Source organism: Serpula lacrymans (assembly GCF_000218685.1).
Source record: "Serpula lacrymans var. lacrymans S7.9 unplaced genomic scaffold SERLAscaffold_3, whole genome shotgun sequence".
In the NCBI taxonomy this organism is placed as follows: domain Eukaryota; kingdom Fungi; phylum Basidiomycota; class Agaricomycetes; order Boletales; family Serpulaceae; genus Serpula; species Serpula lacrymans.
Window position 1 is genome coordinate 2,570,544 of NW_006763292.1, and position 25,373 is coordinate 2,595,916.

General features: G+C 46.7%; 9 protein-coding genes across 9 annotated transcripts; 8 read left to right on the forward strand and 1 right to left on the reverse strand.

Moving 5' to 3' along the window:
* Positions 1–42: 42 nt before the first annotated feature.
* Positions 43–3,551, forward strand: SERLADRAFT_434612 (uncharacterized protein; the record flags this gene model as incomplete). Its single annotated transcript, XM_007314841.1, has 13 exons — positions 43–178; positions 225–304; positions 370–509; positions 567–740; positions 1,115–1,390; positions 1,446–1,990; positions 2,050–2,129; positions 2,183–2,674; positions 2,732–2,932; positions 2,990–3,142; positions 3,199–3,291; positions 3,343–3,391; positions 3,442–3,551. The coding sequence occupies 13 exons, from the start codon at positions 43–45 to the stop codon at positions 3,549–3,551; spliced, it is 2,529 nt and encodes an 842-aa protein (XP_007314903.1).
* A 515-nt stretch (positions 3,552–4,066) lies between these two features.
* Positions 4,067–6,051, forward strand: SERLADRAFT_446117 (uncharacterized protein; the record flags this gene model as incomplete). The annotated part of the gene is made up of 6 exons (XM_007314842.1): positions 4,067–4,646; positions 4,709–4,782; positions 4,839–5,189; positions 5,251–5,610; positions 5,662–5,742; positions 5,797–6,051. 6 exons carry the CDS (start codon positions 4,067–4,069, stop codon positions 5,941–5,943), a joined length of 1,593 nt encoding a protein of 530 aa, XP_007314904.1.
* Positions 6,052–7,286: 1,235 nt separating this feature from the next.
* SERLADRAFT_459421 (uncharacterized protein) lies at positions 7,287–7,918 on the reverse strand (the record flags this gene model as incomplete). The annotated part of the gene is made up of 3 exons (XM_007314843.1): positions 7,287–7,460; positions 7,516–7,663; positions 7,724–7,918. Coding segments are annotated over 2 exons (303 nt in total), but the record flags the coding sequence as incomplete, so codon positions are not given.
* Positions 7,919–8,300: 382 nt separating this feature from the next.
* Positions 8,301–10,393, forward strand: SERLADRAFT_459423 (uncharacterized protein; the record flags this gene model as incomplete). The annotated part of the gene is made up of 8 exons (XM_007314844.1): positions 8,301–8,350; positions 8,402–8,506; positions 8,564–8,812; positions 8,870–8,893; positions 8,946–8,991; positions 9,038–9,217; positions 9,270–10,005; positions 10,063–10,393. 7 exons carry the CDS (start codon positions 8,336–8,338, stop codon positions 9,953–9,955), a joined length of 1,305 nt encoding a protein of 434 aa, XP_007314906.1.
* Positions 10,394–12,691: 2,298 nt separating this feature from the next.
* Positions 12,692–14,351, forward strand: SERLADRAFT_434615 (uncharacterized protein; the record flags this gene model as incomplete). The annotated part of the gene is made up of 4 exons (XM_007314845.1): positions 12,692–12,702; positions 12,752–12,932; positions 12,981–13,799; positions 13,869–14,351. The coding sequence occupies 4 exons, from the start codon at positions 12,692–12,694 to the stop codon at positions 14,349–14,351; spliced, it is 1,494 nt and encodes a 497-aa protein (XP_007314907.1).
* A 195-nt stretch (positions 14,352–14,546) lies between these two features.
* Positions 14,547–16,007, forward strand: SERLADRAFT_459430 (uncharacterized protein; the record flags this gene model as incomplete). Its single annotated transcript, XM_007314846.1, is given in 6 exon segments — positions 14,547–14,637; positions 14,698–14,839; positions 14,909–15,292; positions 15,308–15,506; positions 15,561–15,836; positions 15,891–16,007. The coding sequence occupies 4 exon segments, from the start codon at positions 14,727–14,729 to the stop codon at positions 15,801–15,803; spliced, it is 939 nt and encodes a 312-aa protein (XP_007314908.1).
* Positions 16,008–16,304: 297 nt separating this feature from the next.
* SERLADRAFT_446123 (uncharacterized protein) lies at positions 16,305–18,866 on the forward strand (the record flags this gene model as incomplete). The annotated part of the gene is made up of 17 exons (XM_007314847.1): positions 16,305–16,477; positions 16,537–16,574; positions 16,628–16,744; positions 16,796–16,817; positions 16,875–16,883; positions 16,946–17,035; positions 17,092–17,273; positions 17,323–17,340; positions 17,395–17,467; positions 17,521–17,571; positions 17,623–17,701; positions 17,759–17,802; positions 17,860–18,188; positions 18,249–18,319; positions 18,379–18,464; positions 18,554–18,743; positions 18,793–18,866. 12 exons carry the CDS (start codon positions 17,031–17,033, stop codon positions 18,844–18,846), a joined length of 1,182 nt encoding a protein of 393 aa, XP_007314909.1.
* A 285-nt stretch (positions 18,867–19,151) lies between these two features.
* On the forward strand, positions 19,152–20,402 carry SERLADRAFT_366408 (uncharacterized protein; the record flags this gene model as incomplete). Its single annotated transcript, XM_007314848.1, has 2 exons — positions 19,152–19,505; positions 19,551–20,402. The coding sequence occupies 2 exons, from the start codon at positions 19,152–19,154 to the stop codon at positions 20,400–20,402; spliced, it is 1,206 nt and encodes a 401-aa protein (XP_007314910.1).
* Positions 20,403–23,989: 3,587 nt separating this feature from the next.
* On the forward strand, positions 23,990–25,285 carry SERLADRAFT_380742 (uncharacterized protein; the record flags this gene model as incomplete). Its single annotated transcript, XM_007314849.1, has 8 exons — positions 23,990–24,115; positions 24,171–24,333; positions 24,395–24,573; positions 24,632–24,695; positions 24,743–24,780; positions 24,837–24,851; positions 24,905–24,925; positions 24,979–25,285. The coding sequence occupies 8 exons, from the start codon at positions 24,005–24,007 to the stop codon at positions 25,048–25,050; spliced, it is 663 nt and encodes a 220-aa protein (XP_007314911.1).
* Positions 25,286–25,373: the final 88 nt, after the last annotated feature.

The window sequence follows — 25,373 nt, forward strand, 5'->3', positions numbered from 1 at the left end:
AATATGAGGCCATGAAAGGAACGAAAGAGCTGTGGGGGTACTATGAAAGCTACTGAAATTCATACATGTAACGCCCAGCAGCTGGTTATCGACGACCGCCTCGTTGCTGGCCGAATTTTCGTGCGCCGACTGAATGGGTACCCTGCTGCAACCGTCGATCTCCTTGCACTCATACTATGTCTTTTGTTCTTCCATTCGGTCTCATTTCTGCTGTAAAAAGCTAGCATGGCGCTTCGCGGACATTGCTGAAGACTTGGTTGTTGGACGTCGACGTTATCTGTGCGCGGAGGCCGAATTCCACCGGGTCCGCTGTCATCAAATATGGCAAGCTCAGCACTTGGAATTTCGAAAAACACTTGCGTATTTCAGATGTTGACTAATGACTGGCGTCTCGCCAGCATGTCATCGCCAAGATCATCCATCGCTCCACACTCGGTGATTTTTGGTGGTCTGGGGGATTGTCTTTTGTGCTGGTTATCTGCACGAGCCAAAATTTTCGTGGGGACCGAGTATGTGTTACTTCGTGTTTCACCCTATTCGCTTCTGATTGCTTGCTCTCGCACCAGTGCTCCATATTATTACATAGCTCTTTTGCCTCTCGATAGAATGTATGCGTCATTTTCGCAAGAACTCAATATAAACCATTTCTCTCATCCCGAGGCCCCCTTGGTGACCGTGCACGCACAAATGGATGGCAGCCAGAACTCATTGGAAATCAAGAACGGAAGACGTGGATGGATGTAAGCTAACGTCAGTGTGTCTCAGCGGAGTTAGAGTAAGAGATGTGACACATTCCATCGTTTTGAGCTTCTATGCTTACACGATGTTCCTTTGACCGCAGTGTGGAGTGCAGTGATAGTTGACAGTGTCTGGCGCCACTAGGTGCATAGGTATGGGCGCTAGGGAGGTGCGAACATGCTGATATTTGTGGTTGTGTTATCAGATACTCGACGGGGACCTAGTGCTCTTTTTTTGGAGGACTCCCACCACTGGAGACCGCACCGTGGCTGTAGATCAGCACTGCACTTTTGGCCAATGCAGCTTGTAGCCCGGAGACTGTTTATTTTTGGTAAGAGCGAACTTAAAGACGTACTCATATGCATGCGGATCTCAGATCCAGTTCTCTGCCACTCTCCTTCCTTTTATTGGTATTCCGTCTGGGCCACCACTTTGGCGCGATCGCCCCTTATTTTTCGGATTTAACCGGCTACTTTTTAGGTGAGAAGATTTTACTGGCTTTCGTTCCTCCTCAGTTCACCGCCTTCGACGGAATATTTGGTTTGACAACGGTTCTTCAACTCGGCGGTCGATATTCGTCCTATGTTTCGCTTACTTTCCGTGGGAACATCGCATTCCTCGCGATCTATTCCCCTCAAGGCATTAATTCCAGGTCGCCGTTGGAACTGTATACCTCGAATCCAATAATATGCTCTCATTCTCTCCAGCTCTCGGCCCTTCAGCATTATGCCTACATCTCTTCTCTCTGCCCCTCAAGAGCTCCTTGGCAACATCGTTCTCACTGCAGTACGCCAGACTCGACAGGGTCCTCCTTGTGATCTGCTCTCCTTATTGTTGACTTGTCGCCTATCATACCGTTCCTTATGCTTCGTCGCCCACCCCACTCTCCACTTTCTTATCTTCGCCGCAAAGTTCGATCTCTCCTCACCTCGGCGCCATCTTGCTCCTGACCAGATATTTCCTTGCCACATTGAGAGCGAACTACGCAAGCGCTTTACAGCCCTACATCGTATTCGGAGTGGCGACACCAATGGCCCATGGCTTCTCGAAGCACTCATCGTCGCCTATACATTAATACTGGAGGACGATGGAAAGAACTGGGAACAGCTCCTTTGGGCACAATTACCTTCGTTCATTTATCGCCTTGTTCGACAGCGTCTCACTCGAGTACCTACATCTAGTACTGGCTGGCCATTGGAGGACCAGGTGAATACTTTGGCAGTCGCAATCCTGTGGCTGATGTCGTCGTCGCGTACGTATCTGCTTACCAAATATTACTCTGCAATCGTTTCTAAATGTATATTATCTTAGCTATGATACACGAAGAAACAAAGGCTATTCGAGACGAGTTCATAGAATTGCTCGGCCCGTTTGTCCTGGCTGCCTTTCGCGTATGTCATCTCATCTGTTTATATGAATATTTATCTCATAGATATCTCGATAGTACCCATGTTCCGTTATGCCCGAGCATGAATTTCATCCCTCCACACTTGACAGCAATGCCAAGGCGGCAACTGCATCTACACATGATCCACAACCTACAAACCGACTGTCCACCATAGATACGCTATATTTCAACCACCTTGTAAAGTTTAGATTTCCTTCATTGGCGTCATATGCTATTCTCGCATATTTCTCAAGATTAGAGACTCGGCCCATGGGTATTCCTCCACACTTGCCTGCCAATCGAGTAGAAGCAAATGCAAGAGGTATTGAAGGGCCTACGCGAGAGGATGCTGAGCATTTCGTCACGCATTGTAAAACTCACTTCATATCAACTGCGCATGGAGATCAACTTGGGTTGCTTACGAAAAGTCAACGATTTGATCCTGATTTGAAGCGCACGATGCATGTTTCTTTTGGCCATGTACCATACTCCAAGCAGGGATCATACACCCCTGGTACTCTAACGGGTCGCTGGCAAGGCTCTTATGTAGTAAGTATATGGATCCATCATCAGCATTTAGTGGCACATAACAAACGGCTATCACAGGTTCCATGTCGTGAAGTATATATATCTCTACGGAATAGTCCTTTGGCTCCTTCCCCATTTCCGACATTTGGTCGATCCCCTCTGTATGTTACTTTCCGGGAGCTTTATTGTTACAGCCCATCGTCATCTATACTCTCGGTCGACAATGAATCATTCATGAACGGATTTCTCCCTCTGGGTTGTCGTTGGATGGAGCTCGAGGTCAGTACCACAGTTAAGATGCGTGTACTTGTTAATGACAAAGTCCTGCTCGTTCAGGATGGTCTTGAGATATACGGCCAGAATAGCTCTTTCAGGAGCTATTATGAACCTCTTCGCACGACTCGGCCGGCCGAGTGCAATGCGTCCGATGGTTCTGGTATTTCACAGGCTAGTCAATTAGACGCAGTGGACATCATTATAACAGGCAAAGTAAACGCGTTCCATCGGATGAATGATTCTCCATGTGTTAATTATTATGATTATAGACTGAGGATAGATTTCGTGATGCCTGGGGTGGATACAGCTATATTGGTCGTATCAGGCCCTCGGATGGCCTGATAGTACTACTTCGTGAACCTGTGAGTATCTTTAGCCGGATCTTTCGAAGACATACTTATCGAGTCATTTAGCTGGATCCACTCATGGAGATGCTCGGCAGAAGTATCTTCAGAGGCTATGGTGAGTGCTGAGTTAGGTGTATGAACGAGTTGTGCTGACCGCCACCGCAGTCGTTGGGTCTCGTAACTTTGTTGGAAGATGGCGGGGGGTGGCTGGTGGAGCCCAAACCCCCGAATGGGAGGCGGCGTTCAGCATGTGCAAGGATACTGCGCTTCCCTGAAGCTTAACTTAAGGTTATGGGAACTAGGGGCGTGTGCTGGCCACCAAATGCAAGCTGTCGACGAGGCTGTCAATATTTTCTTGAAGGGGCGGTGGAACCGTTACTTGTTATGGCTCAGATCCGTGATCTATGTTAGTATTTGTCTATGATATTTACTCTTCTATAACTATAATCCCTAACGCATTTGGCGAATTATACACGGACAAGTTCTGCCATGTAGCATCGATGTAGCATATGGGCTTGGTTTCGAATGGAATTTCTTGTCTTGAAACAGTTTACGCTCCCAGGCTTGCTGTGCGGCACCGATATGAAATGGCAGAATGAACTAACACGAACTGCCAGACGGAAATCCGAGGGAAATTGAGGTCCAGCGAGCGCTTCCGGATTCCGCGTATGCAGATTCCGATGCCGGCCAATTGCTGACTGTCATCGACGGAATTGTCCTCCGCCCCCTTTGCTCCATCGGTTTGCAGTATATTTCTATCTTTCAGTCTTGTCTCTAACCCCCATCACAGATGACCTGCCTCTCGTCCTTGGAGGCCATTCCGCAAGAGGTCCTCGAGCACATTGTCTTTTTCTCCACAGCAGATAACCCCCTTGGACCCCCCGCGCCCTTGTTATCTCTGCTGCTCACAAGTCAGACAATTTACCGGACTTTATCAATTTCAGCGAACCCACACCTCTATGCCCGCATATTTACGCACAAGTTCGACATAGATGCTGCAATCCGCCGTCTGGGCCCTCAAATCGCAGTGGCCACCGTTTTGGCTAGCGAACTCCAGAGGAGATGCATCATTCTCAAACGGATACGCGCGCGATTGGATTCTCGTCTCCGCTCTGTCTCAAGCACCCCGCAGAAAGACCAGATGTTGGGCGAGCTGCTCTGGATGGCTTATCTTATGATGCTCGAAAACGATGGAAAGAACGAGCGGCAGCTTAGGGAATATGCTGACATAGAGACCTGGTTACGAGAATTTTGGTTCGATGACGATGGTGCGTCACTAGCCCCCCGGAAGATCAAAGACGATCAATGGCCGCTCAACCACGAAAGAAACTCATTAGCCATGTGGCTCTTTTGGTTCTTCTTAAAGCCTGGTTAGCGTGGCCCGTGCTTCTGAATACGTCACTTGTACTTGTACTCATATGTCGCCTTCTAGACCAATACAAGCGGAATGAGAACTTTCGCCTTGTGACATCTGTGATGAAGCTCACGGCCCTGGCGGCAAACCGAGTAAGCATAGTGCATTATCGTACTGTTTCTTATATTAGTCTTACAGTAAGCATCAGTATCCACTTTGCTGGCCCTCCTGGGCAGAGTTTATTCCAGAAGAGCAATCGAATAGTCATAGTTCTGTCACCCACTTTTCTGAGACGTATCAGCTGACACCTCCGCCCCTTGCCGCCCCTGCAATCCTATCATTCTTCACTTTCGCTGTCCAACTTTCAGGCCCATTACAACAGATGGTGTATAAGGCACCACATGCTCCTTCAGCCTCCGTCTTGATAACGGGACAAAGCTACGAATGGGAATCAGATTGGCAGAAATGTATGAATTTGGGGCAGGCTCGTTACAGTAACACCTTTTCAGGCGCATATATACCTGGCAGTATAGAAGGAGTTTGGGAGGGCATATTTACGGTAATTTTATTCCGCCGATTTAAAGAAAAAAGTCTTGGGACCTTATCAGATATCTTATCAGTATACGGAATTTACTGCATATGCAGCGTTGTTATCCGGCGCGCCGCCGCCTATCTTACACAGGAGTTTGGTAGCGCAACACCGACAAACATGGAAGCTTCGGGAGTACCATCTTTTAGAAACGGATGTTGATTCAAGCAGCGGTCTTTCAGACCCGGGTCCACTATCTCCAGGTGATCCACTAAGGGCTTATTTTCCTGTTGGGACTCGCATCCGTGAACATTCGAACGAAATTCAAATACATGAGCCAGGTCGATCAGAGCCGCTTCGTTATCAAAGGCCGCCTAGCTGTGCTTTGAATGTATCTTTAATGACAGATAATTATACTCGAAGTCTGAAGGATATTATTGTCGTCGGAGAGGTAACAAAACAACTGTCGGTGAGATTCTTTTTCTTACTCCATTTGTTCCAGGGGCATTCTGCGTGGGGCCAATTTAATTTGATAGGCAGGGTGAGACCGTGCGATGGGTTCGTTAGTCTATCCAAAGAATATGTACGCTGCGTCTGTGCCTCACTTCCGAGCTCACACTGACATGCTTTATTTTAGACGGAGGGGGATCGTGGAAAGTGGCTTTATCGGTGTTTTCTAGTGGGCAATTCTAACGGTAATTTATCTGGACGATGGCGGGACACTTTGAGTCCGAGCCATGTCTCGGGATATGAGGGCTGTTTTGTGATGAGTAGACGGAGATGATCGATGATGGACGGCTGTATTATTTTTATCACTTGGTTGTATAGGTTGTATAGAGTGTTTAGGTTATTAACTGGGGTTTAGGTGAACGTTGATTGTACTATTGTCTCGGAGCGAATGGGGTGTGATTACACTACTTACCTCCTCTAGGCTTCCACTCCTCGAGCATGCCTTGTTCACATTGGAGCTATACGCTACACGTATATGCTCGAGCTCGTTGCTGCGCGAGGAGGCCGAGGAGTGTTTCCATCATCGCATGCAGCCCCTGATGGAACGGAGTGATGTGCATTGGGTGGTTGCGTCGTAGATTATATTTATGTGTGAAAGCCCATATCGCAATTCCATGATGACAGGCATACTTCAAAGCTGGTAGCGGGCTGTACTGTTATTCGTCATCGGTCGTTGATATCAGCCTCGACTTCTCTCCTGTGGCCGCCGACGTTATATAGAGACATCGCCATGTCGTTCATTACAATGCCTCTCCAATTATCTCCATTACCACTGAATCTGTCCAAACCCGAAGAATTAGAAAGTATTGGAATATATTATAATTTGTTTCTTCTACAGCTTTAATTTACGATAATACCGACTCGTTAATCTAAGAATTCCCTCTACATGCCCCGTCCAGAACCCCAATATTACGGATGGATGCTAATTATAAGGGGAATAAGTAAGTTGAATGTGGAGGAGAAGAAATATCGCTAATGTTACAGCTACTACGATACTGTCTAAACGTTGAATACAAAAACATTACCAGGTCCGACGAATTACCTATTATACAATAGTGAGAAGTAAGAGCTACACTGGTCTATCTAAGGTTAATAAGCTATCTATATCGGCTACAGAGGGGAGTGGTCGAGCAAAAATCAGAGTGAGGTAGCTGGGGACGGGAGATGCCCGTTTGCGTGATCCGCAAGACGGAACTTAAAAGTGTGATCGATACAGACCTTAAAGCATGAATGCTCAGGTTCGAGTGAGTTACTGAGCAGATAAAAAACTGAATGGTGAGTGCAAACGTACTAATCAGGGGTTATGACCGACCTCAGTTGCTATGGCCTTACAAACGCAAAATTAGGGGTTTGTAATTGACGAGACCAATGAGAAGTCCGGGATAACTTAATAAAATTAGTCGGACCATAAAATATGTAATGTTGAGTCCAAGATGCTTGAAGTTGAGGATCCGTTGGAGTCATTATTGCGTGATACCCGAGCCCGAAGTAAGGCAGGACATCGAGGGGGTAAGGATAAGCAAGATCGATCGCAGTCTTGCAGGATAATTGATTTGTTCGTGATGCCATGGTACGCGTATTAGTTGATGATTTTGAAGCTGTTATGGTTTTGATGCAGAAGGACAGCCTATTAGGTTGAGGTAGTGATGGCCATAATGGAGCCCAGGGTTGGTGGAGGTGGTCCTTGAAGGTGGAAGAGCTTGCCAGGTAGGGAAAACGTCGATCTAACGAAGGGAACGTATAGCGAGACGATACCCTATACATCAGTTCGGATAATATTATATGGCGAGGCTGAATACATGCACCATTGAGCAAGAGACGCGAGAAATAGACAATGTATACACGCCTTAGCAATAACACCTATCACAGGGTATGTCGTATCGTAGAGGAGAATCAGCGTGAACGTGGTCTCTGCATGGGCGGCCGTACATAGCAGCAACTTCACATCGGAGGAGTGTTTTAAAGCGCAAGGCATGACGACGGCAAAAGCAAGCCTGTAAAATACACATGTCTAGAATGGCTTTGATAGCTTTGATATGGTACCACATACTCACCTGATATTTAACAAATAAAAAAGCGCCAGGAGGATGTCTGAAGCACAGACTTCGCATGATACTTTTCTGTACAAATATCAGACGCACGTCATCAACATGTTCGTTTGGGGAAGTACAACACGGTACGGCGGCGTTCAAACTTTTGGATTTGGATAACGAAGGATTGCTGTCATGTCGAAATGATATTCGAGTTCCTCACTGGTATGTAAACGTATAAATCTTGAAACGCGAACTTACGAGGGGAGGCTATGGGATATGGTGATGATACTGGTGGCGTAAGTGCAAGATAAAGTTGAAGAAAAGACCCCCAGATGAGCCGCATCTGAAAGCAAGCGGGGGCACGAGCGTCAGAGGTGAGTATAAAAGGGGATAAGTAAAGGGAACTTAGCGGGTATTTCTTATTTCTGGTGATACTGTCGTATGTACTGATTCCAAGTTAGCATCTTGCCTGGTCTCGATGGTGGTAATAATCAAAGCCACTGAAGCTAATAGGGATCTATTTCCATTCTGGGTTGTCACGCGTGACATGTCACCAATGTGACACAACACGGTGCAGGGGCTTGAGCTCAGATTCATCGATGCGCAATCCACGTTCAACAAGGATCACTCATCATGGAATTTGGCCCTGTGGGTCCTTCAAGTTTCCGTTATGTACATTTTTATTAATCTCTCCTACAGGGAGGACTTGCTGAGCTAAAGGACAAGATTGACATCAGCCAACTAACTCTCAAAGCCTGTGGACAGAATCATGTCGATAGGGGAATGTTCTATTGCCTATGGAGAGTTAGTTCGTCATATAATTACATCTAGGATAACAACTAATCGTACCATTACATCAAGAATGGCCATTGTATCTTCGTTCAGGCAGAACCTTTTTGTCGTCCAGATATTGATTACAGCAATTACTATCAGGACTTTTCCCCGGAGAATACCGCATACAATTATGTTCTCGAAGTCCTGCAAACCATGCTCGATCAAATCGAGTTTGGGCGTTCAAACTGGGCATATTTAGTCCGTCAGAAAGACGGCATGTATCGCCTGATATACAAAAACAGGCGTTTGATCAAAGATTGTGAGATCTGGACAAAGGTAAAGCATTATCCCTCCAAGCTCTTGCATTCTGACTTAAGGTTTCTTGCCTATTAGACTGTGGATTTACTTGACATAGAGGTACCACTTCTCATCCTTGCGCCACAAATAAAATACCGAAGCTCAAGTTTAGGTTACCAAGTTTTTATTTCTCAATGATTGGATAGGCAAATACGAAGGTACGCAGCATATTTACCGTGAAACAGATGTCTCATGTCTTTGTAGGAAGAGAAGTAGATCTGCTTATTGGATGGGATGACTCCTTCGCATGTTGCGTGACTATGACTAACCAGGGTCACAAAACCATGTGTTCACTTGGACTATCCAAGTATACTTATGATTTGATCGCTCATGTCACATATAATGGCCTTCTCATAGGGCTTATGACAGAGGCAGCTCTCGGACGTAAGTGTTTAAACTTTATTTTGCGGGGCGCCCTTTCACACATATCTACAAGGTCAAATCATTGCCTCTGATAGAGCCGCCGTTTACGAGGCTGTCGCCGACATTCAAAGTCATGGTATCTTGCACGGAGGCCTCCTGGAGGATAATATATATGTGACCGATCAAGGCATACGCTTTACTAACTTAAGTGCTGTTACCTACTACCATGATCGCGACGAGCTCGCAAAAGAGGCTGAAATACTTCACTGGAAAATTCTTGCTCGTATATTCGATGTCCAGGTCGATTCTAATGATAGAATAGGCCCCATCCGCAATATCAAGACCAACACGATTGTAATTCCCAGGCTTCCTACCCCGGATCGTCCTTTGTCTGCCACGCAGGAACTTGCCATGATGCACCTCATCTGGTCCATTTACATTACCCCGATGAAAGGAGGTTGGAAACCCTTCTGCGACCCACAGAAATACGCATGGAGATATTTGGTTGAAAACACAATGAAAAAGTGGAGTGCACAAAATCTAGGGAAGGGTCATGAAAACAAGCAGTGGAGACATCGCAAGAAAGTCATCACTGCTCCTCGTGACGTCTTGGAGACCGAAGAAGATGTCATTGATACGGCGACACACTACGATCAGGACGAACCATTAGCTATATCATTGCGTAGTTCGAAGGGTCGTCTTCACCCATACCATCGGCCCGCGCTTTCCAAAAAGATTATCGTCAGTTTCGAAGACTGAAGTTCACAGGAGCCAGCCTGTTATTAACCCGCAGAATGTGTCTTTCTTTGGTGCATCTGTCTAGTATTCTATCGAGTCTATACTCTAACGCCGTTGCTTGCTCTCAGGGATACTGGGTATCTACGTCTCAGTGTTCTTTTATCACTTTTCCAAATATCACGAATTTCTTACGTAGTTTTGTCTGCTTTCGTTCATATTGCTATGTTTCAAAATTTGCTTTCTGTATTACTCTCGTTATCGCTTTGCTGATTCTCGCTTTACTGATGTTCGCTTTGCCCAATTTCCTTCCACGTCTGTTGCTTCCATGCAGTCCACTACGCTACTTGTAATATCACGAAAATGGCTTTCATTAGGGTTCTCATCTGTCGCGGTTGTGGTGACGACATCGGAACCGTAGATCTAGGTTAAACAGGTCACGCCCCATACTGCGCCATGGTCGTTATATGTCGAAACATATGCGGGGTTCCTGGGTATCACTTCCCCAACGGGATGATTGCCAGCATTCTTGCGCTCATAACATTCTCAGTGCAATATCGACGATGGTTAGACAGGCCTGGCATCATATGAGGATGTAAGTTTGGTTGAGGTAAACAAAAAGCATCCCTGGATGTCTTTGGTCTATATGCATATCGTAGAGCTTTCTATAGACCATCAACAGAGATAGGTATCTGAGCCATCCTGGTCTTCAGAATACACCATTCATGTCCCAAGACGAAAGTCATTCAAAACGATTGCCTGATGGCAAGGGCATTTAAGGTCCGTCATTGATGACCGGGTTAAACACCGCTCGGAGGAATTTGTGCATTCAACCATTGTAGGCTCCGTGAGAGGGGAACCATTTGTATTTGGGCGGATCAACCGCCTGGGCCATGAATCGCGTTCCTGGTGAATATTAAACCTGTCAGAAGCGACCCAAAATGTCTAGTGTTTGCTCCAGGACGGCACGAATCTTCACGGTGAGCTGTTTAAGATCTGATCGGAGGTATTGATAAATGCAAAATCTCCATCTCTGCCACTGTCCAGATCTCATGTTTCAAAGTTGCATCATCATGACATATTTATCATGAGTCACTACGGTATATTCTAGCGTATTCAGATAACGCACCTATATCATTCTCGCATGATCTGAGACCTGTTTCACGTGTGGTGGTATGGAATGGCTTGATTGTGGGTGAAAAAGGATAGATGGTGAATGGCAGCGAACACGGCTTGCAGCTGGGCGTAACTGAAACCTACCGCAATTAGCATTAGTGGCACTCATACAAGAACAAAAGAGAGGCGGCAGTGCTATCAGTGCTACTTCAACAGTCTTGTTGTGAAGAGGAGTAAGAATAAAGTGGCACTGCCACATTAGATTGCCCAATCATCGACTTGAGCGGGGTTGACGGAACACATGGATAGGTGCGTACATTCTTCAAACTCAGATCATATCATGGCGTCAGCCGTTCTTGATCTGCTGGAGACAGCAGTATCGCGGACCGGAAGCTTCCCGGAAGAGTGTTGGGCAGTGGTACTTTATTCGAGTACTCTGACGATCAAAAGAGCCGTTGGGATCCTAGTTACCTGACGCCAGCACTGCGTACGACGTAGTCGGTATAACCCGTGTGATTGCGTTGATACGGGACAGTGCTCTTCCGTCAGAATGCTAGCTCAAAAGACATCAGTATTGTCATGCAAATCAGCGCCCATAGTACTGACATTCAAGTGAAACACAGTCCGCTCACATCCTGAGAAGAACTAATAATTGTTTTGCCGTTTTAGTGAGGGACGGATCAGTGAAGAGACCGAGGCGAAGGCCTGAATCATCCAACGCCGAGCCCGAAAGTGAATAAAATCATACGACTTTTGGAGTATACCTTGGAAATGTACGTGATCTAAAGGGATAGGGGCTCAATCTGTAAGACGGTGCACAAAAACCACCGAGCTGTCTTAGCAAAACACATTTAGAGAATTTAGAGAACGGTCCGGTAATTCAAGAGTTGCCAATTGGCCCAAAACGTCATCATCGTGGATTCGAGCTTTCACAACGGAACGTACCATACTACCGACAGCAAGTTTGCTCCGGGAATCCTCCTGTAGCAATACTAATAAGGATGCATGCACAAATAGGTAGAGAACGGACTTTGAGCACAATGAGTTGTATTCACTGTCATATGTTGAGAGACAGACGTGCGGCTCGGACTCATATAGATTAGGACTGCCGGGAATATATTCGGCATAGGTTAGCTATGTAAATGAAAAAGGCACACTTCGTACCGCATAACAACAGTTAATTTTTCAAATATGAAATCTTGACGGGGGTAATAAAACGTGTCCTGCCTCAAACTTGAAATATCCAGTGGCCAATTGAATTGAAAATGAATTTATATCTAACCAGCTTCCGGGCCAATTCACGATCAGTTGGAGGTCGATAGCGCGTATGGAAACAATAAATTGGAAATTGAATACCAGTATTTTTAGGGTTCTCAATGGTAACAAAGGCACAGCAGAAACATTGGCGTCACGGTTACCAGTGTGACTCGGACGAGTGGCCATTTACAGCTTTGCGGTTGTTTGGCAAAGGCTTTAGATCCAAACAACTATAGGAAGAACAGTGCCACTGCAACAGAACAACACTGATAGATCCAGCACTTTGACGATTTCAAGCCACCTTAGCGCCTCCATTTGTATTGAAATTGTTGATAAAGTGTTCTATAACTTCTTTGAAAGAAGGCCTCAAGGTTCTTCTCTGGAGTCATGGCATCATCGTACGTCCTCTGCGGAATTCACTACTTTCTCACTGACCTGGAGGAACAGACCATATAGTACACCTGTTCGCGACTGCACGGCCGTCCCACTTGCAAAGCGAACGCCATCCAGAGCGTCTTTACCGATATCTTACTCTGCCAGAAAACGGAGACGCATGTCTGTCCCATCCTCTGATTTCTCTCCAGATTTGAACTTTGAAGACGACCCGGAAGCACTTCAAGATAGCCCTGTAAGTAGTCATCACGACTAATCTAGTTTTATCATAAAATTTCTGTAGGCAGATCGTTTTATCCCCAGTCGTCCTAATCTCGCCATCCCTCTGAATACCACTCCTCGGACAAATCGCATCGCCAAGTCTTTTGGTCTTGTGGATGATCGCATATTAAATTATTCTGTTGAGGGCTCTTCGTCCAGTCCAGACGCCAAAGTATACTCACTACTTCGCAAAAGTGCTTCTGAACTCTTTCACACGCCCCTCCACGTATCGATGTTATCCGCAAAAGCCAACCTAGGCAAACGAAAACAGTTTCTCCTGGCGCTTGATGGACCGGGGATTCCCCGGGATCGTTTTGCATCTCCAATGGCGTGGTCATCCACGAATTGCATTGCTGTAGCATGTAAATGCGATGTATATTATCAGAATCTTAACACGCGAGCCATCGTGCGCCTCTGTGGCGGGACAGCAGATGACGGTTTGCTACATAGTATTGATTGGGCTGGCCCAAATCGACCAAATACTCTAGCGCTTGGTACGGTCAAAGGTACCATCCAACTCTGGGATTCTGAAGAGCGCAAACAAATAGTAGCGTGGCCCAGGTCAGGGAAGGGGATGGGCGGAATGAATTGGTACGAAGACTTGCTTGCTGTTGGGCGGCAAGATGGCTGTATTTCCTTGTTTGATGCACGCTCGGAAGGAGAAGTCCTCAAGCTCGAAGGTCATAAAGGTAAGGTTCATGGTATCAAATGGCATGCTAATGGCAAGTACATGGCTACTGGTGATAACTCGGGCTCCGTACATATCTGGGACATGAGAGCTAACGGTATCTTAACTGAGGGTGAAAAGAAAAATAAAATGAAGCACGGCGGTCCGGTTAAGGTACGACGGGCTGTGTTTTCCTTTTTTTTTTTTTTTTTTTGGCTGGGCACTTACTTTATTTCCCTCTAGGCTTTAGCATGGTGTCCTTGGAAAAGCGATATGATTGCCACTGGCGGTAGCTCCCCAGATGGAACAATTCAGATATGGAGTATCAACACACCCTTATCGACACCTTACCCTGAACCTCTCCATCAAATTTCTCTCTACACCTCAGTTTCCTCGTTACATTGGTCGCCTCATTGCAAAGAGCTTTTGAGCACTCATGGATCAACGTGGGCACCCTCCTCGCAGACCTCAGATCCTTCTCAATTACGTGCTGTGCCATCACCTCTCACCAACTCGCTGACAGTTCACTCATATCCATCGTGCGAAAGAATCCTCAGTGTAACCGCGCACCACGGCATAGTTGCTCATGGATGCACGTCACCCGACGGGTGCTCTATTTTTACGCTAAGCCCTTCTGAGGAGAACATCAAGATGTATAAAGTATGGTCCGCCCCAGGAGAAGTGGAGAGGAAGCAGAGCAGTTTTGATAAATGCACTATTCGATGAAATCTGCTCATTCGTATCATAGTTGTAGTTCCTATATGAATCATATATGTTTTGTCGTACATACTATTTCATTTGTTTTGGTTTTTAAAACTATTTAGTAGTACTGTGTGTTGCTTGTACTGCGTAATAATACTTAGATGGAATTGGATTCTGCGTCCACACTTATATCCGAGTCCGCATGTAATGTCCACAGGCACCGTGGCCGTGCGATATTGTGCGTCTTGCAGTCACGGTGGACCATAGCATCACCCTTTAGCGCTTCAAGCTAGTTTAATAAGTTCAAACAGTGAGTTCCTGTCAAATCCTGCACAAACCAGCGTTCGGTAGTTACACTATTGTTTCACTGATCCCTTTGGTAGGTGGCCTGTATCGAGCATGACCGCTTTGCAGTCTGTCCCGAGTAAAGTTTCCGCTTTCCTATCCAAATGTGATGCCTCAAACGAGATTTATATCACCCATTTGGACGAGACTCCTGTATCAGGTAAAAAGTGAGTGCAATAGCCTTGGTCCCATGTTCGTGGCTCTTTCTGACATTGTATTCCGCGTTTGTTTACCAGAGGCCATTTTCTATCATTATTCATTTTAAACGTCGTCTGGTCAATTCTACTCGCTCGCCGCATCATATATGGCGTGTCTCGCTATGGTATCGCCTTCCTGTATTCAAGGATGATGTCTAGGCCGGCAGCACCTCCTTCAATGCCCTTGACGACGTTAGCGGGTCATGTCTGTGTTGATATATTCTTGTTCTTCGTACTTTGGCCTACTGTATATGACTTTGTCACTGGCCTTGCTATGCTTCGCTTGCAGCACAAATTTCCGCATCCCGAAATCGTTTTCCGCAAACCTTCATCTGCTACTGTCGCAAACATTGTCGTTCAACCCGATGTACAAAGGAACGCATACATAGACGAAGTACTGCGCCGCGCCATCGACCCTGCTGAGCTGAAGAAACCAAGCTATGGTATGCCCTGGGACGAGTGGCTTGTCGACCATCGAGCTATGTCCGCTGCCAATGCACTCGCGAAAACCGGCGAGATAAAACCGGAAACATGGAAGCTTACTGTGTGGATGAAAATGAAGGATGGGTGGGTGACTCTCGAGCAATGGAGAAAGCAGAGCGCTCAAGTTACTACTGGTATGATGGACCTGCTTAAGGTAGAGAAAAAATTAAAATATCAAAAGACACATTTCTAACTCACCTAATCTTAGAAAAAATTAGAAGCAATGGGGAAGCAGGATGTCTTTGAACAGATGATAGAAGTTATCCACGTCAAAACTATCGCATCTGATGGTTCTCCTCTGCCGGTCACCGATGAGGTTGACAATATCATCGCGGATATATTCAAGCGCAACGACCTCGATTTAGTGCAGCTAACGAAGGAGATCGGTCAAGAGATGGCAATACCTGTGGATTCTCCAGAAATCGCTGCGTCCAAGTCCAAGTCTAAGTGAAGCTACAGTCAGCTGTAGACGGAGATGTCAGTAGTATGGCCAGCTAATCAGTGTTTCTTATGGCCAGCTAATTAATGTTTCTTCTAGGTATTTGCTCAGTGTTCTACGTGGATAATAATACGATGATGCTTATGAATGCTGTTATTTATACTATTTTATGAACTGGAAATTGTACAATTTCATGGATACAGCTCCTGTTCACTACTTCCAAACCCCACTGCATCTGGTAAGATATGATACTTCCATCGCGCTGACACAGCTTGAGCCGGCATCTCACGCTTCCTACCGCAACGTTTCCAAAACTAACATGATCATCAAGCAGGCGTGGCAGGTGTCGAATTCGCATTCTATTATGGGCCTATCTAATCGCTCATATGTTTTTATCTACAGGGTTATCCAGCGCCCAGGAGACTTATCGGCCTGCGATGGCTATATAAGGCCTGGCGAGCAGGTATCTACTGCTCTTTAGTTGAGACTTTCAGGCTTGCTTGCAACATCAACATGTCTACAAGATTAGGGGTCGATTCTTATGCTAACGATACGGTGCAAGGCAATGTCAAACAGGAGAAGCAAGTACATGGTATCTCGGTGTCCAGCAAAGAGGTGGATACTGGCGCCCAACTTGTTGCAGGGCTGTCCACGAACATAGATCACTCTGAATCTCTCCGGATAAGGTATGTGCAATACAAGCTCACGACATTAGTAGTGAGAACTAACTATTGAATCGATACAGGAGAAAAATCGACCTCAATATTCTCCCTATGATGTGCAGTGAGTTGTGATGTTGTATAAGTAAATGTCCGATCTATGCTGATTTCTTCCAGTATTATATTGGTTAGCATTATGATAGATGGTGCAGGATTTCTTTCAAAATATGAACAGGATCCAATACATGGACAAAACAACGCTCGGCAGTGCAGCCATTCTTGGAATCGAGTAAGGCATATAATAAATATGAAAGACCATGTACTCATTGCTCGACACAAGGCAAGCTACTCACCTGTCCACAAACCAGTGCGTCTAGTATTCATCGCTTACAGTCGCATTTAATTGATTAATTCGCAAGGACAGGTACAATTGGTATCTTTTTGGCTTTCATGGTAAAACTGGTTATCTCAACTTCATCATGTTTCTTGATATAGGCTCGGAACTATATTCTACATTAGCTACCTTGTCTTCGAATACCCCCAAAATCTTGCTCTACAAAAATTTCCGGTCGGAAAGTGGATGAGGTTCGTCGTATCAACTCTATTACGATCTTCGTCTCGCTGAATGTATGGACATCTAGCATTAACATACTCGTCTGGGGTATTTGTCTATGCAGCCATGCAGCGTGCAAGAACTTTGCTGGTCTCTTCGTTGTCCGCTTCATCATGGGCGCGTGTGAAGGTTCCATCACAGCAGGATTCATGATTGTCAGCTCTATGTTTTATACTCGCAATGAGCAAACGTTGAGAATCGGTTACTGGTGTAAGCGAGTCATACATTCACATTTCATCCATTTCTTACTCTGGCGTAGACTTGATGAATGGGGCAGGTGGGCTGTTCTCGATAAGCGGTGATTCTTGGTAGACTCATGAAAGAAATGTAGCACAAATCATAACTGGCTTTATAAGTTTCGGATCTTTGCATATCCACACAACAAGTTTCGAACCGTGGCAATGGTAACAGCTCTTTATTGTCCTCGCTCCCATTGACAGACTAATTGCTCTTATAGGCTAGTGGTTATTACAGGGGCAATGACTCTTGTCACAGCAGTGGTGTATTGGTGCGCGCGATACTTCCTTCATATCTATAAAGCATTTCAATATAGCTTTAGGTTCTTCTTTCCCGACTCTCCTACCAATGCGTGGTTTCTCAAGCCTGACGAGCGCGTGATTGCCGTTCATCGACTAAAGGTCAGACAATCGTAAAAGCTGGCTTGAGATAAGTGGCAATTGAACATATATGTGTAGGAAAATCAAACTGGTGTAGAGAATAAGTATTTCAAGAGAGAACAGTGAGCATCGTATTATCAATATGTAACACTTACAATTACCAACTGAAAGAACACAAGGATGATGGAAGCCCTGACGGACCCTAAGACATGGCTCTTTACACTCTTTGCAGCCCTCGACAACATCCCTAATTCCCTCACTAACCAACGCCAAATAATCATCTCCTCGCTTGGATTTAGTGACTTGCAGACCACTCTGCTCACTTGCGTAGATGGGTTCGTTGAGATTACGACTATATGGACAGGAGTGATCATCGCTGCTCGAGTGGTCAATGGGCGTGCGTACACTGGCGCCATCTATTACATGCCTCCCCTCTTGGGCGTTTTGTTGATCGAGTTTTTGCCCTGGAGCGATGAGGTGGGCTTGTTGTTCGGCATATGGCTGACAGGTAATTCACTCGAACCTACTCGCGTCGTCCTTTAATCCAGTGGTCGTTCGATTCTTCCAGGCATAAGTATCACGGGCTTCGTGTTATCTCTCTCCTGGATAACGAGTATCACTGCTGGGCATACCAAAAGGGTACACTCATGGATTCGTCCACTTCGCTTTGCGTACCTGGATTCATTTGCTACTTACAGGTCACTATGAATGCCATGATACTGATTGGGTATGGTGTCGGGAACGCAGCGGGGCCATTCATGTGGGAAGCCAAGTACAAACCGCGGTACGTGTGCAGGATCAATCGGTATCGTGCCAGTACTCCTGTGCCTTGCATCGTCGGCAGCTTGAGCTAATATTCTGTTCAACCTGTAGTAACCATATTCCGTGGATAGTGATCGGAATTTGCTACTTAATTTGCCCCATTTTGCTCCTGGTCATTCGATATCTTCTCTGGCAGGAGAACAAGAGGCGAGATGCTGAGCCTGTAGTCGAGACGGATAGCGAGTTCTTTATCGAGTGTGTTAGCGGCGATGGGGCGAGGGTGCAAATGAAGGTCGACAAGGTGCGAGGACGTCCTGATTTTATTTTGTCCGTGCTGATGTATAATGTAGGAATATTTGGACATGACTGATGTGCAGAACCGTGACTTCAGATACGTGCTGTAGGGCCAGCAGAAGGGCCGGTGTGGGGTACGAATGCTAGAGTGCGGTTGCATGAGAAGGTATACAGCCAGGTGTATGATGAGAATGGTCTGCCAGCGTGGCCAGTGCTGTTGCTGCGTAAGATGGTGGTGGCTGAAATGTTATTGTATATTTGCCCGCGCTGGCTTTCTGTCTGGGTGGTCGAGCGCATTAGCTTTTCCCTCACGAATTGTCGAGTGCTAGTAAACATTTTGTTGTTGTCGTCGTTGCCATTGTCGTCGTCGTCGTCCGTCCGTCCTGGCTATAACTTTTGGTTGTCGTTTAGGCTGATGAATAGCGATGCGACCGAGGCTGCCCTTGGTCTCTTGGGTCTATCTCCTCTCAACGCACCCCCTCCTGCCATCGTCCCTTTGAAACGAAAACAAAGCACAACCTCCCTGACAGTCCCAGACGAATCTCATTCTGCAAGCTCAGACGCTATCAGCTGTATTTGTGGTTTTTCCTATGATGATGGCTTCTCTATTGCTTGCGACGACTGCTCAAGATGGTGTCACGCTGCTTGTTTTGATATCGTCGAGGGCGGGGTACCAGAGGAGTGGCGATGTTGGGTCTGCATTCCACGGCCTGTCGACAGAGAGAAGGCTGTAAAGCTGCAGAAGGCTAGGCAGAAGCAGGCTCTTGAGGTCGCACAAGAGAAACAAAAGAGAAAACCAAGCCCAGGCGTTGAGAGGAAGCAGCGCAGAGCCAGTGCAGCAGCAATAGAGGGTAGCAACTCCAAAAGAAAACGCAGGTCCTCCATCAACGTCCATCAACCCACAGAAGACGAACATGTCGACATCGGCGAACCCTGGGCTTTGAGCTACGTACCTATCACCAAAGACATCATCCCACATCAAGAAACCCACGCTAAACTACGTAGACAAGCCCAACACTGGAGAGGTGTTACTGCTTTGGAATCAAATGCGTCGCTTTCACCTCACGACACAACACCAATCCGTTTGTCTGAAAGTCCTTTACCACAACCCTCCCAGACCGCGATACAACCCCTCCCAACTTCGTCCTATTCTCATCCAACACTTTCGCCCAACACTAATCCTTCTGTTAGGCCACCCTCTTATGCTTTGCATACTACCATGCCGATCTCGTCTGCACATCTCATTGCCCCCTTTACATCGACTATAATACCTTCAGCTGCTTACCTCGCTGACCCTTTGAACGCCTACGCTCATCTTGGCATGCCCAAACCCTTTGTACATCTACTTGGCCCTCCGTTAGACGTTACTCTTGACTCCCGGATAACCGGAGACAAGTCCAGATTTGTGCGGAGCGGATGTAGACCAAATGCTGTGCTTCGGCCGGTACTATGCCCACAAGCAAAAGACGACAAAGCTCGCACCGAACTTCGCCAGGAAGTCAAGGGTGATGAACGACCGATGGACGAAGAAACTTTGACTTTTGGCGTCTTCGCGTTGAGGGATCTCAAGGCTAATGAAGAAGTAGTTTTAGGTTGGGAATGGGATGACGGTAACGCCGTTCATAGTTTGCCAGCTCTCATAGAGAGTCCGCATATGTTCCCGTAAGTAACCCATCCTTCCTCATTCATTGTTTTGATTATTGGAATATTAGTACCATACCTCTGACATTATCCCCGGTATCATGTTCTAGTTCCACCCAGCTTCTCCATCTACGTCATCAAATGACCTCGATACTTCATGCTCTGAGTTCGACGTTCACGACTTGTGCGTGCGGTTCGAAGGCTAGGGATTGCGCATTAACTCAAATGGCAGCGTTCGTGGACGGCGAGATACCACCCTCTCATTCACCCTCTACTCGTAATCCGAAGGAAAATGATGGGAAGAATAACGAGAAGCGAAAGGTTGATTTGGGTCCTCTGGTAGGTGTTCAGAGAGGATTCAAAACGAGAGAGAAAATCCCATTATCGAGTGGGATGAGTGGTGTGGAGATGGTACCATCGGAAGAACAGTCCTCATCTACCCCATCATCTTCGTCGACTCCATTGCCTGGGCCATCAAGATTTCTTGACGCTAACGGGCACAACAGTTCGTATTCGTCACCTGCACGCAAGAAATCGTCACTGCCCGTGCTCACCCTATCACCAGCAACTGCGTCCCCATCCCCGAAGAAGAAGAAAGATAGGAAAGGCAAAGGTCGTGCAGTGACGAATGGTGTGTCAGACGTTGAACAGGCTGAAGCATTGCCTTCATCTCCTTTTGATGGGCAGACCGAAGGCAGCGTGTTGCCGTCTGAACGTGAGTCCAAATCATCGAAATATTGTTGTATATGGTGACTGATGTGATTATTTTGTAGGCCTCAACAAAATGCGTTCACGAGAACAGGTTGCGATTGATCCATCTCCTGCATCTTCACCTGGTCCTAGTTCACTCAGCGCCGCAATGGACGTCGACGACGCGACCCTTGTCTCTCAGCAAGAAGAGAGTATGCCTCCAAAAATGCGGAAACGATGGAATCATCGTAACTCGGAGGCGCTTAGGGAATGGAGAAGCCCAGCATCTCCTAGTGGGAGTGTTATGAGCAATGGCAGTGCAGTCAGTGGCGCTGTGGTTGATAATGACAAGATGGATGTCGATCATTTGGGTACGTTCATTAATTGGCTTCTCTTTCTCCTTTGGTATTCATTTCCTGGTGTATTAAGACCACAAGCAAATGCCACCACCTCCGATGCCTGCGTCGCTAGACCCAACCACTATATCTTCTATGGATTCCAGAACTCCAAGCTCCACAAGTGATTCCCCTTTCATTTCACAAACTTCACCTTCGACTTCTTTCTCTAAATTATCACTCCTTTCCCCTGGTGTTTCAGGCTCTGCTTTTCCTCAAAGTTCATTTCTATCTCACCCTTCGCAACTTTCATCACCTCCTCCTACCCCATCCATTTCCAGGCCCTCATTCCCTAGTCGGCTAGACGATGACCATATCGAGCAGCCCCGAGAAGCCTCACCAGGATCTTCTGCTACACCCGCCTTCAACCAGCCAGGAGCTACACTTTCTGAAATGCATAGGGTGCGGTTTGCTTCTCCAGAGGTTTTAGCTGTTTTGCCTGGCAAAGCGCCGGATGTTCCTGCTGAGATGTCTGGTGTTTTGTCAGAACCTGAGCCTTCTTATGACTCTCCAATGTCGCCTGATACCAAAGCTGACACCATCAACAATGTCTCTGAAGCAGCGAATGTGCCTGACCCACCATCTTTAATCCAAGATGAATCTAATGTTTCCACACCATCTGTAGCACCATCTTCGCCTCCACCTCCGCCCAAGGTAAAGATGTCGTTGAAAGATTTTGCTCTGCGGAAAAAGAAGCAGCGTGAAGAAGAGATGGCAAAAACATTATCATCACCCACTCCAACGCCATCTACTTCCGCGCTGAGTTCTTCGCCTAGTCCTAAGATAAATGACAGGGAGGTTGACTCGGAGGGTAGTATGAATGGACAACATGATCTTCCAGGCATGGAAGACCATGAAGAACAAGAACATGTGTCGAATCACTCGGCCGGGGAATCCGTTATGAAGGGTTCGGTCGATGGTGTCTTGCGCAGTCCACAGCACCGGTTGACGTTATCACCTCGAAGTTCGGGACTTCCATCGCCTTCGCCTTCGTCGCCACACTCAAGCATGGTAGACGGACACGTGCAATCGAATGGGAGATCCGCAGATTCTGCATCGTTGCTTGCGAAAGTGGAGGTCATTGAGGAAGCCATGCCGAGTGGCATGGTTGCTACCGATGATGGGGTACATCACCTTCTGACATTTCCACCTGAGCCTCCCCCGCCTCCATTGAATGGGCACGCTAAGAAAGTCGAATCTGACCACGCTTCTGCTTTCCTTCCCAGTCCACCGCCTCCTGGTGCGGAATCCGTTCCACTAACACGTCGACCCTCACACGAAGACGGCGAGATTCCTAGTACCACACCTCCAAAGCCATCTTTCTTTCCACGTTCTCATACTCCACCTACACAGCCTCGGTCCTTCCATGTTCCGCCTTCTTCACCTGGGCTCGCCCCCACTACGGTATCGTCAGTTCCTTCCCGTAGACCGCCACCACCACCACCGCTTTCTAGGTCTCAGATTTCGAACTCCATCCCTGCTGCGATCTCTCGTCCCGTCCCTAGTGGACCGCGTGCATTGCGCGCTAGTAGCCACTCTAGTCACTTACCTGTATACTCGCCAAGTCGGTCCTTTAGTGGGTCGCAGTACATCCCAAGAGGGCCTTCAGCTGATCGTGACCGAACTGACTGGGAACGAGAGAGAGGTTGGGCAGGACCACCTCGCATCAGGGGCAGGGGTGGGAGTACGAGCGGATGGGGTAGATGAGGATTATTGTTTGCGTTAGTTGCTTTGCTTGAGATCTGAATGAATAGCTTTTATTTTTCTTTCCGCTACTTGATTGATAATTATTACCTTTCGACTTTTCTTTCCTATTCTTTTTTTTGTTAGCCTTTAGATAATATCGAATGTACAATGAGCGAGCTTGCATGTATTACTCGATTATCGATACCGATGTCAAATATAGTGAGAAATGGGCCATTTGGTAGTCGCTATTTGATGATGAATAGATTCTAGGGTGAAAGAAAGTTCAAGTTGTTACTTACTTGGAGCAGACACCTTGCGATCCCGGGCCCTTGCAGGGCATGTGGACTGTGGACATGTGGTTGAACTGAGGCAATGTGATACGCCTGTTACTGCAGGGAGAAATGTGAAAGATGCAAGAGGGTTCTATGTATCGTATCGGTGCACCACACTTTGAGTTAGCGGCGAGGCCTGTGAGGTGAGAGTCAGGAATGTTGGTGCAGATGAGCCACGCGCCAAAGGGCAGCAAAGGTAACCCGATCGGGCAGGTGTAGTATTCGCCTGCAGTCTTCTGCTGATAACTGGACTCCCGTCATTCTGTGTGTGTTTCGCTGCTAAAGTGGGGCTGAAGAAAGCTTTCTGGGGATAACTCTGGGTATTCTGAAAGAAAACAATGTGCTTTTGTAGATCCAGTGGTGCTGCTGCAGAATCATTCTTTACCTAAGTGGCCACAAGCGGACTCGGGTTGAGCCGGGTCTGACCCTAACCCTATGCTATTGGGATGACATGACGTTTTGTTATATTTCTTGAGCTCATATACTCCCAGACGAATATCTCTTCTCTCACCGCAACCACCATCATGTTCTCCATTGCCCGCACCGTCTTGCGTCCAGCCCTGTCCCGCTCGCTCGCTGCTCCAGCGTCCAGCGCGTCGTTGCACACTTTGCCCGACCTGCCTTATGCTTATAATGTATGGTTTGTATTATCGCAAGTCTTTCAAGCAACTAACAGCCCCTTTCTGTCAGGCTCTGGAACCGTATATCTCGGAGAATATTATGAAGCTGCATCACACCAAGCACCACCAAACCTATGTCAACGGTCTCAACGCGGCGGAGGAGGCTTACGCCAAGTCCGACTCGACGACGGAGAGGATTGCTCTGCAGTCTGCTTTGAAGTTTAACGGAGGAGGTATGTACAGTTTTCAAAGTCGACGCACTTGGGCTCTGATTTCATTTGTGTTGCTTGCCAGGCCACATCAACCACTCGCTTTTCTGGACCAACCTCGCTCCGAACAACGCTGATGGTGGAAAACTCACGGACGGTCCTCTAAAGTCTGCCATCGAAAGCGACTTTGGCTCGGTTGACGCTTTCAAGAAAAAATTCAACACAACCACCGCTGCTATCCAAGGGAGTGGCTGGGGCTGGTTGGTGAGTGTCTTGTAGAGCTGCCACTAGATTAATCAGAGTAAACGTTTGGCATGTCTAGGGTTACAATTCGTCTGCCAAAATGCTTGAAATTGTCACTACTGCGAACCAGGATCCTTTGATCTGTACGTGCTTTTCTTTCTGTTGTAACTGGCCCCTTATCTGGTTATAGCCCACACTCCTATCATTGGTGTGGATATCTGGGAACATGTAAGTCTTGGTGTCCTACTTCTCATGGATCCAAACTAATATATCCGGCGCTATAGGCTTTCTACTTGCAGGTATGTATATACTCGCTCAAGTCGATCGTGTTATTGACTCTTCCTTCTTTTAGTACCACAATGTTAAAGCCGATGTAAGTTACCCTTGAAAGTTCTTCGTTTAGAGCACTACTAAAATATACAATAGTACCTTACCGCAGTCTGGAACGTTATCAACTTCAAAGAAGCTGAGAAACGATTCGTGGATGCATCAAAATAGTTACCGAGATCAAATATCGCATGTAATGCATCAATGCAATGTTATCTTCATCCATTCAGATCAATCAACAAATATCCGAGGCATTCATCCTGGAAGATCCACTTCCCGTAACTAATATCGACCATCATCACCACATAATTTTGAGCTAGTGTTAGCTCTCGCCTCTTGGGGATGTCTTTAGTTTCAGTGAAGAACCTACATATTCTTCGCATCTTCTAAATGTTCTCATATCGACACGTTTTTGATACTATTTGACAATCGAAGAATACACACCGACGAAAACGAATGCAATCAAGGGGTCCAAGGATGGATGATTATTTTCA